Source organism: Nematolebias whitei, chromosome 14, assembly GCF_014905685.2.
Source record: "Nematolebias whitei isolate Nwh7 chromosome 14, NemWhi1, whole genome shotgun sequence".
NCBI lineage: Eukaryota > Metazoa > Chordata > Actinopteri > Cyprinodontiformes > Rivulidae > Nematolebias > Nematolebias whitei.
Genome location: NC_056511.1, coordinates 7,746,972 through 7,757,275, shown reverse-complemented (window position 1 = coordinate 7,757,275; position 10,304 = coordinate 7,746,972). Strand labels below are relative to the sequence as shown.

General features: G+C 39.8%; 1 protein-coding gene across 1 annotated transcript in view; it reads left to right on the top strand.

Moving 5' to 3' along the window:
- The window catches only part of cadm1a (cell adhesion molecule 1a), a 586,018-nt gene that overhangs the window by 519,819 nt on the left and 55,895 nt on the right, over positions 1–10,304 (top strand). The window contains exon 9 of the mRNA XM_037687810.1: positions 6,360–6,452. Within this exon, the coding sequence (XP_037543738.1) occupies positions 6,360–6,452 (93 nt within the window). The remainder of the gene's footprint in view (positions 1–6,359; positions 6,453–10,304) is intronic.

Below are 10,304 nucleotides of genomic sequence, written 5' to 3'. Positions count from 1 at the left end.
AGATAGATAGATAGATAGATAGATAGATAGATAGATAGATAGATAGAGTATTTTCCGGCATATAAGTCGCTCCAGAGTATAAGTCACATCAGTCAAAAAAAGCATCATGAAGAGGAAAAGAACATTTATAAGTTGCTTCAGCATATAAGTCGCATTTATTAAGAGTTTATTTAATGGTCAAAACAGCTTCATTTCACCTGGGCAGCGCTGCTCCATCCATCCATCCATCCATCGTGGCCGGAGCTGCTAGCTCTCCAGCGTACCTGCACCAGCTGAGTGAAGCGAGTGCGCATAGGAGGACTCACTGTTGCAGTTCTTGGAAATTATACAAGATTAACACTTAAAAACAATTATTTGTTTGCTGGACATTATAGCAAAGGTGTGTCTCAGTTGAACTTTTCCTTAATAAATGTACTTTAATGGTCAAAACAGCTCCATTACACCTGGGCGGCGCGGTGTCTTTCGTCCATCGTGGCCGGAGCTGCTAGCTCTGCAGCGTTCCTCCACCTGCACCAGCTGAGTGAAGCGAGTGCGCATAGGAGGACTCGCTGTTGCAGTTCTTAGAAATATAAAGCGTCAGTCAAAAATTGCATTATGAATATGGAAATAAAAACGTACACATATATGTCGCAGGATTGACAGAGCTATGCAAAATACTGTGACATACGCTGGAAAATACAGTGTATATAATATATATTTGTGTATATTTATATATGTGTATGTGTGTGTGTATCTATATGTGTGTGTGTATATAAATATATATGTGTGTGTTTGTGTGCATGTATACAAAGGCGTTTTAAACCCTTCCCACACTCCTGCAATATTCTAAACAATGTTTTTAAACTCTAAACGCTCTAAAAGAGCACAGCATGTCATGATCTCCGCTCTCTCTGCCAGCGCTCTCGGCCACGCCCACTTCACCTCTGCAGAGCGGAGGTCGACATGCTGCAGGAAGGAGCTTTTCCCCGTACCTGTGGGCTGCACAAAAATGCAGCAGGTGCTAAATAATTTAAAATAATTTATTTTAAATTTTTTAAAAATCCTTGCTGATCTTGCGCCTCATCCATCAGTCAGCCAATTGTGTGTCATGTCCAATCTTATTTTGAAAAACTGCGAAAGAGGGAGTCTGCAATAGTTGAACTTTGAAGTAGCGAGGGACTACTGTACACTAAAAATATATACAGGATTTGTTGAAAGAACAATTCACCACAATGAGAAGGTAAGATTCAATTTGTTCGATGTTATATTTAGTTTGTTCTCATTAGAGTTAAATATAATCGGTACAGCAGAGCATTTTTCACTGACACCACTTCTGTGACTGAAGAAGGCTTGATGCTCTTAAGATTGATTTGTAGACATTTGAATAATGTCCTAAGTACTAATACTTGGTAATAAAATATACCTTAAAATATCCCGTCCTGGTCTCTGTCATCTTTTGACAACAACTAAACCCAAAATCTAACAGAGCACCTTAACCAAAACCATATTTAATAATTAACAATAAAGTATTTTTTATAATTTGTTTTATTTTGGGGGCAATGAATAAGTACGCTCAGACAGTGGTGAGACCAGCTATGTTGTATGCTCTAAAGCATATGTGTCAAACTCGAGGCCTGGGGGCCAAATGTGGCCCTCGCTGACATCTTATCTGGCCTCCAAGATGTTATTTTAAAGATAAAATACTTTTATCACTTAATTTTTTTCAGTAATCTTTGATTATGATGTCAAAAGTGCAACAGAGAAAGTCAAATGAGACCAACCAAACTCTTCTTGAGGAACCTGCAACCAAGAAAAGATGTGGGGTATCTGACTTGAGTTAATGTTGATTCTGAAACCGGCTTTTAGTTTGAAAACGGTTTTAATTTTGGCCCCCTTTTGTAAGTGGGTTTGACACCCCTGGTCTAGAGACGGAGACATGGACACAAAGACTGGAGAAAGAACTGGAAGTAGCAGAAATGAAGATGTTGAGGTTCTCCTTAGGGGTGACAAGAATGGATAAGATTAGGAATGAGATCATCAGAGGTACAGCACAGGTCCAACAACTGGGAGATAAAGTTATGGAGAACAGACTGGAGATGGTTTGGACATGTCCAGAGGAGGGACAGTAGTTTGGACATGTCCAGAGGAGGGACAGTAGTTTGGACATGTCCAGAGGAGGGACAGTGGGTATATTGGGATGTTATAAATGCAGCTGCCAGGAAAAAGACAAAGAGGAGATATATGGATGCAGTTAGAGAGGACATGGAGGTAGTTGGAGTGAGGACAGAGTGAGATGGAGGAGGATGACTCACTGTGGTGACCCCTGAAGATGGAAAAGTCAAAAGAAGAAGAAGAAGAAGAAGTACGCTGCCTGCTACTTTCATTGGGATTTGAAGAGAAGTCCAGACCTTCTCCTTTATGTTGACACTCTCCAAGTCCTCCTGAGGGATCCAGACTTCAGAGGATTTACAATCCCTCCATTGAGTTCTGGGTGTTTCTCATTGTTCCTCTTTCAATGGGAGACCACAGTGACCACCTCAGCTGACTCCTTTCAGTGATATGGAGCAGTGACCCTTCTCTGAGCTCCTCCTGGATTATGGAGTTCCTCACCTTATCTCCAAGTCTGAGCTCAACCCTGGGACAGACGATCCTCATTTTAACCACTTGTATCAAGGATCTCCTTCTTCTGGTCCAGATCCAAATCTCATGGCCGTCTTGAGAATTGGAACATGTAGCAGGAAACTGAGAGCATGGTCTTTTGGCTCAACTACACATCTGAACCAGTCCATCCTACCATCACTCATAGACAACTCTGATGATTTTTTCATAATTAAACAATGATAAAAACCAAAATGGGCCCCAGGAAAGCTAGAGGGGAACCAAAGGCTGTTTTTTTTTTTTTTTCAGAAAAGTTGAGCTCATCTCCTTTTTCAGGTCACTATTCAGTAACTCATTCTGGCCAACCGCCTAAAATCAAATGCTTTAGGTGCCCACATTTTCCCTCGCAGTCTCTGCTCTGCTCTCCCATCGAGCCACCGGTTTCACTCTTGGTTAAGTTTGGATGAAACCAGTGGGTTTGCTTCAAAATAGGTCTTCTCACAGCGTGGGTTTACCACATGTTTGAAATATCCACTTTGTAGCACACTGAAGTAATGTCTCACACACCATCTGCACAAGAATGGAAAAGAACTCATGCTGTAATCCATCGCTTTGATCGGCGTGATGGATGTCATGAAAAACGTGCACAGTTCATTTCCACACGAGCGGCAGTTTGTGGCAGTGAAACAGTCGGGGTAATTATCTTCAGCGTGTTGGTGTGAATCACAGTTTTTACTGTTTACGACTGTGTGAAGAGAAAATTATTCACAATTCAGTGCTTTACATTTGTTTCTGTAATGTGTATCTAAAACTAGGTGTTACTTTTATTTTTTATATACATGTTTTTTTTAATCATGAACAGAGTATTCATCTTTATCAAGACGAAATCCAAAAGTAGGTGAAGGATGCATTCGAAGGTTTTATTTAGCCTTTTTGCTGAGATAATTAAATGACCTAGCATTGTTTGAAGGCGTACATGTCGACCTTTCGTGCCAGAAATTTAAACTAAAAGTATTTTTTTGTTGCGAAAATGAAAGATTTTGTAGTCGTTTACATAGAAATGAAGACGGAGCCTTTGTGAAACCTTTAAAATAACATTACACACATATGTGATATCTTGTGTGATCTGTTGTGTGTTTTGAGCGACTGTCGGCTACTAAAACCCCAATTTTTTGCTCAAGAAGTGCAAAAGTCATGTGTGTGTAGTCATTTTTGTTGGATAAAGTTCATTGTCATTAGTAGGCATTTTAAATGTGGTCGACTCCAAAAGCTTTACAGTCATGAGATAAAACCAGTGACTACACTCAACAAGTTTTGTTCAATATCATTGAGTGGTTTACAAGATATTTTGCTAACAGATAAAGCGGGGTTGTCTGTTTGCTCCCAGGCTATCACTTGGGGATCAGTCTGAGCTACTACCAAACTAAACTTTAGTTTAATATCTTCAAAATTGATGAAGTTAGAGCCACTGTTTAGTTTGCTATGATTGAGTTGCTGTGGTGGCCATCTTGGATCAGAACAACTCCAAAAGTTTATTTGTTGTAGATGTTAACCCACTGACTACTTTATGAAAGTTTTAGCTAAATCCCAGTTAGTCATGAAATATTTTTCTAACAGACAATCAAATGAACACAATAACACTTTGTTGCAGTGGGCTAAAAATAATATTTTGCTGGTTTGGACAAAAAGGAATTGCTTGTCAGAAAGTTCCCATGATTAAGTAAATGTATTTTGCATGTTTTGACAGTTATTAAGTAAAAAAATATCCAAAACTAAATAAAAATATAAGAGCTCAAATTTAAAGGATTTTTTTTTTTTTTGAGAGGAACAACAATTTTACATTCAAATACTTGAATGTTTTTTATGTTTAAATATTTATTGTATCACTCAGTTCATACCATGTGACCAGTTTGGACTCTCTTAAACTGATATGGGAAACAGACTTGGAGGAATCCATATCATACTCAACCTGTTGAAAGATCATTTAGAACATTTACTCGTTCTCAATCTGTCTGAGACATTCTATAATTCAATTCAATGTGGTGAACCGGCTGCACTGGTCCAAAGACAAGCTGTCCAAGATCAAAACCAACCTGGATCCTGCATGTAACTGTTGTAAACAAACTCCAGCTACAGTCTCTCACACATTCTGGACTTGTCCAAAGCTGTGGAGCTACTGGCAATTTATTTATTATTTTAAACTTTCTCTGGGATATGTGGAAAAACTTTGTACCCCTCACCATTCATGTCATTGTTTGGGGTGGCCCCTGTGGATGAATCCTTCAGCAAGTATGAGAGGAATATGATGCTTTTGGCTCTCTTCTAGCCAGGAGACTTATTTTATCCAGTGTTATGAACACTGGATAAGATAAGTTATCTGGAAAACATTAGATGTACTTTGAAAGGTTCTGTTGAGAGATTTTGGGGCACTTGGCAACCATTTATGTCTTATGTTAAAAGTATGCCACTGCCTGTGTAATGTGTGTGTGTCTGATCTGGTGTGAGAGGGGATTTTGTTGTATGTTTCTTTTCTCTCTTTCTCTTTGTGTGTGTATTCTGGAAAATTCAATAAAAATACTTTGAATAAAAAATATACACCTTATATATTTATTGTATTGCCAACAGTATAATATGCAGCATGGATTCATGTTTTAGCTGCAACAAAGATAATCATTTTTAAAAGTAATTCACGCCATTTAGAATTGACACAATTGAAATAGGTGAGAGAAATGAAAATATCCCTCCGTACATTTGTTTTTGACGTTCCTGCGTTACCTTCATTTCCAGCTCCAGAAGTTGCTGCTTACAGCAACAGTTTTTTCATTTCATTGACTTTCCTCTCCGCCTGTCTCTGCCGCACACATTTCCTCTGCTCACCTTCTTACTACACCTTATTCCATTAAAGTGTAGACGAGCTTTCCTCCTTATCAACAGCCGCAAATTACTTCTTTTTTTTCCAGGACATTTTAACAATCCCAACAGGTTTTTCAGCCCATTCCCAGGCAATCAGAGCAGCATGGGAGGTCTCTAACCAAGCAGCGCCGCCGGCAGCTTCATATCAATGCAGCCCGGTCAATTCGACTGGGAAAATGTCACTTTGATACCTCCCACTGGTCACTGTCAGGGTGGGGAGTCTAACCCGACTAATGAAGTAAAAAGGGGAAAGCTGTGAGGAAAATGGTCAAAATCTATCTGCTCAATAACCCCTTTTAATGTTGCTCATTTATTTTTGTGTGTCTTTTAATCCCCACCTTCTGTTTTCGTGCCGTTAGGTCCATCAAAAAGTTTATATTCGTTCTATTATTGTTTTTCTCATCTCTTCGAAAAGACTGAGAGCAGAAGGCGCGCTCGCTGCTTGATGGCAGCGCAACACCGGCACTCATTAGACGTTTAACAAGTCCAACAACCTCGTGCGTGCTGCTCCTGTCATTACATCATGTAGCAATGTAACGGCAGCGAGCACACATAAAAGAGGAAGTCACGACGAGATCCTTTGATCATCTCGCCTCTTACGAGATGAGATAACGTGCCGTCATCTCGCCGGTGCGCCGTTACTGTATCCATTCAGCTAATTCATCATAAAGTCAGCGGCTGACCTTTAGCTCAAACACACAGTGGGATGCAAGGCGAGCTGCGGGCCGTACATCAGCCGGTGATGGTGTCGTTTCACAGTGACTTTATCTTCATGGCTTTTATTTCCATTTGTTGCCCCCCATTCCTCCTCCTCTCTCCCTGCCTCCCCTCGCGCCTCGTGTCTGACGTGTATTTGTCCTCTCATTCAGATGCTCCCACCACCACCCCTATACCCACCTCAGCTATCATCACCACCACCTCTATCACCACCACCTCCACCTCGAACCCCAAAGCCAATCAAGGTACAGTATCACCCTCACACAGCCTGTTAGTCTGCATGTGTGTGTTTCCCTACACATAGTATGGGTTACCTCTTCATCTGCTTTACCTTCATTCCACAGTAGCAGCTGTAACTGCACGCACCTCTCTCCATGTAGCTCATTTTTCTAAAAGCTTTAAGAAAGCTGTATTATTCCAAATGATTTCAGTAAAGGCAGGAAGTGAATCCATGTCGAGACTGCTGCGGCGCAAATACTGATGCCACAGGTCAAAATGGGTTTTAGCTCTAAAATTGATAGTTCGGATCTTTTGAAGTGTGGTTTTATGGGAAGATTATGAAAATTTTAGGGATGCACAAGATATTATGTTTTTGTTTTGTTTTTTTCAAACCGAGTACTTGCTAATATCAAGTACCGACTTTGAAAATGTGTGAGAAAATGACAGAAGCTTATGTTTTGTGTAAAACTCAAATGGGATGGGAGACTGCGATGAAATTATGATTCCACGCAATCTGCTGCTTCCTTAGATAGATAACTTTTACTAATTGTTTTTTTAATGTATGTGAATATTTCTGTTCAGTGCCCTGAGATGACTACTGTTGTGACTTGGCGCTATATAAATTAACAAACTGAATTAATTTAATTGAAATGGAGCCAGGACAGCAGTAGTTTTCCAGAAGTGTCCATTGGGGAGCAGTGAGATTGCTCACATGTACATTCCCAGGATCCTCTTCTGCGCAGTGAGAGACTGCTGCCGTTTCCCACTGCTGAGCTTGTTCGTGTTGATATGATGTGGTATGAGATAATACGGTGTAGAGTCCCTGCTCTTGACAACTTTACTGAGCATAACTTGCCATTTGCTTTAGTTTTGTCTTAATCCTTCATTTTGAAATACCTTCACCTTATTTTTCTTTCTTCTGGTAGTGTTTAGCAGTTGGCAACCATTATGGTGCATTACCACCACAAACTGGATCTGGGCAGCCAACTCAAAATAAATAAAACTTCCTACCTCTATGGCTCCTTCCTTACCATCTGATCGAGAACCTCACGTTGCCATAAAATAAAATAAAAATCCAAATGCAAAACAAGTGGTTGTAAAGTCAACAGGGTAAAGGTAAATGGACTGTACTTATATAATGCCTTTCTATCTTAACAAGATACTCAAAGCTCTTTACAACACAATCTGTGCCCTCATGTACCCATTCATACACTCTACTAGATCTATACAAATACTAATCAGTGCTTTATCACATTCATACACTGATGGGACACACATCTGAATCAATGAGGGTTCAGTGTCTTGCCCGGGGACACTTCAACATGTGACTGCTGGTGGAATAGAACCGCCAACTCTCCCATTGGAGGACGACTGCTCTAACCACTCAGCCACAGCTGCAGGATGTTCGCACATCATTAAGAAGTTTTAAACTCATGTATCTAAAATTATGGCTTTAAAATGTCTTAAATTTATTTAAAAACATGTAAGTTGGTCTTAAATACATTACTCAAAGGTCTAAAAATGTGTCGGAGCAGGATTATTTATTCTTATGTGGGATTTTGGTTTTCTCACAGGACTTTTCTGTTAGACAAAGATTTTACATTGAGTCGCATGTTCCTTACTTGAGGCTACTTTCTGTTAGCTTGCTAGCTATTCTGCAACTAAATTATGGATAAGTGCAAATTCATCGACAGTTGACTGGATGACGTCCATTTTTGCAACTGGCTCACTTCTGTTGTCAACCCAGACGAGGCCAGATTCATTCTGTGCAAGAAATAAAATAAAATAAAAATGTTCAAGCGTGGCATTGATTACCTTTGTGTATGAAGGCAAAACTGGAGATTAAGACACAATTGAGCCTCATGCCGTGAATGTTTTCAGTAGATGCATTTCACCATTAAAGTTCATTTATTAATGAAAAGTTCAACTGAGACGCACCTTTACTATAATGTCAAGCAAACAAATAATTGCTTTTAGTTGGTTATCTTGTTAAATTCTTGTTAAAGTCCTCCTGTGCACGCTCCCGTGGCCAACATTTGGCAGCCCATCGATTTTTGGCACAACAAACGTGTAACAAATGCGACGCATCAGCGGTGACGCATAATAGATGCGACGTATACGGCGAAGCGATGTATTTATGTTTTTGCCACTTTATTAGACATATTTGGACTGATGAGACTTATACGGCAGTGCAACGTGTACGACGGCAAACACGGTAGACTTAAGACCAACACACACTCAAGGTAGCTGCAAGCTACAAGGTCAACCTAATTGCAGCACTTATTCCCCAAATTATTAATAAAGATTTGCAATTGATTTGCAATCAGAGTCTGACACAGTGACTGCTTTTGCAACAATACAAGCATTAGAGAAAAGATAAAAGATGCAAGAAGTGCCGAAATTCTCCGTTCTAAGATGCACGTCAGTATTTGCTTCAACGCGATGTTAACGTGAGTCCAGTGGAAAAATACAATCTCAGCAGGAAGAAAGTGGAAAAAATGGACCAAGTGTTTCGAACGCAGACTGCTGACACATTTTGGATTTCATAACCATATGGGAAAATACAAAGTGTATAAATAAAAAGCATGAAGTTTGTAAAGTCCACTTCTAAACTAGAATACTTTGTTTCTACCCACCAAATGTTAGGATCCACATTTGTTGTTACATGCTTTTAACATCCAAAACTTCAACAAACGCGTAGTAAGTAGCCAAGGATTAACGAGGCTCTGTAACGCTGTCCGTCGACTCGGGGAGGCAAAAGTCAACAAAAATAGTGGCAACTTTCATCACTAACTGTAAATTTATTCTGTTTAAGAAAAAAAAAATCAGGACTTTGGAGTTGGTGTGTCAGAAATGTCGATATAAAGAACACGAAGGAGCTTTAAACTACGGTATGTAAAGTCACAAACATACTTTATTTTTTTATTTTACTATTTGAAAGTAGCTAAACAATGTCACTTTTATAGATGTTTGAATTTGAATAAAGAAACATGAATATATGTGTAAAACAAGAATAAACCGTTAGACTTTATAGAATCACAGTATATCATTCTGTATAGAAATTAATTTCATCATGCCTCCTTTATACAGATCCATGCTGTCATTTTAAAAAGTGTGCATGTGCTGTTATTTCCTGTATAGTTTTATTTTTCATATCCTTTGCAAGGTTGCTCCCAGTGGTCTCATTATGGCTCATAAACACAAATAAAAGTGTAACATTAAAGAAAATTGGATATCATTAAAACACAACAGATCAAAATAGACTTTGGTGAAGTTTAGACCTCGCGTACCGCAGTCATAAATTATGTGTAATTACGGTGCTCCGAGGCACAGAGTGATGTGTGGGTGTAGGGGTTGCTTTGAAAGGACAAACAGTCGAGCAAAGTTTCTGTTGTTGTGCTCACAATGTCAGAGTCACCATGTGGTCGTAACTGATCTGTTTCAATATCGGTTATTTTAAAAAAAGAAAAATGAAGGAACGGCACAGTGGCTCAGTTGCTAGAGCTGCTGCCTCTTAGTAAGAAAGTCATCGGCTCGAATCCCGACCAGGGGCCTTTCTGGGTGGAGTTTGCATGATCTCTCTGTGCATGTGTGGCTCTCCAGGTACTCTAGTTTCCTCCCACTGACAAAAAACATGCATGTTAGGCTGATCGGTAACAATAAATTGTTCCTAGGTGTGAGTGAGTGAGAGAGAGAATGGTTGTTTGTCTCGTTTGTCTCCGTGTCCCTGTGATGGACTAGAGACCTGTCCAGGGTGTTCCCCACCTCTCACAGAGTGACTGCGGAATATGGACACCAGTGACCCGAAAAGGAGGAAGGCAGATAAAAAGGATGGATGGATGGATGGATGGATGGATGGATGGATGGATGGATGGATG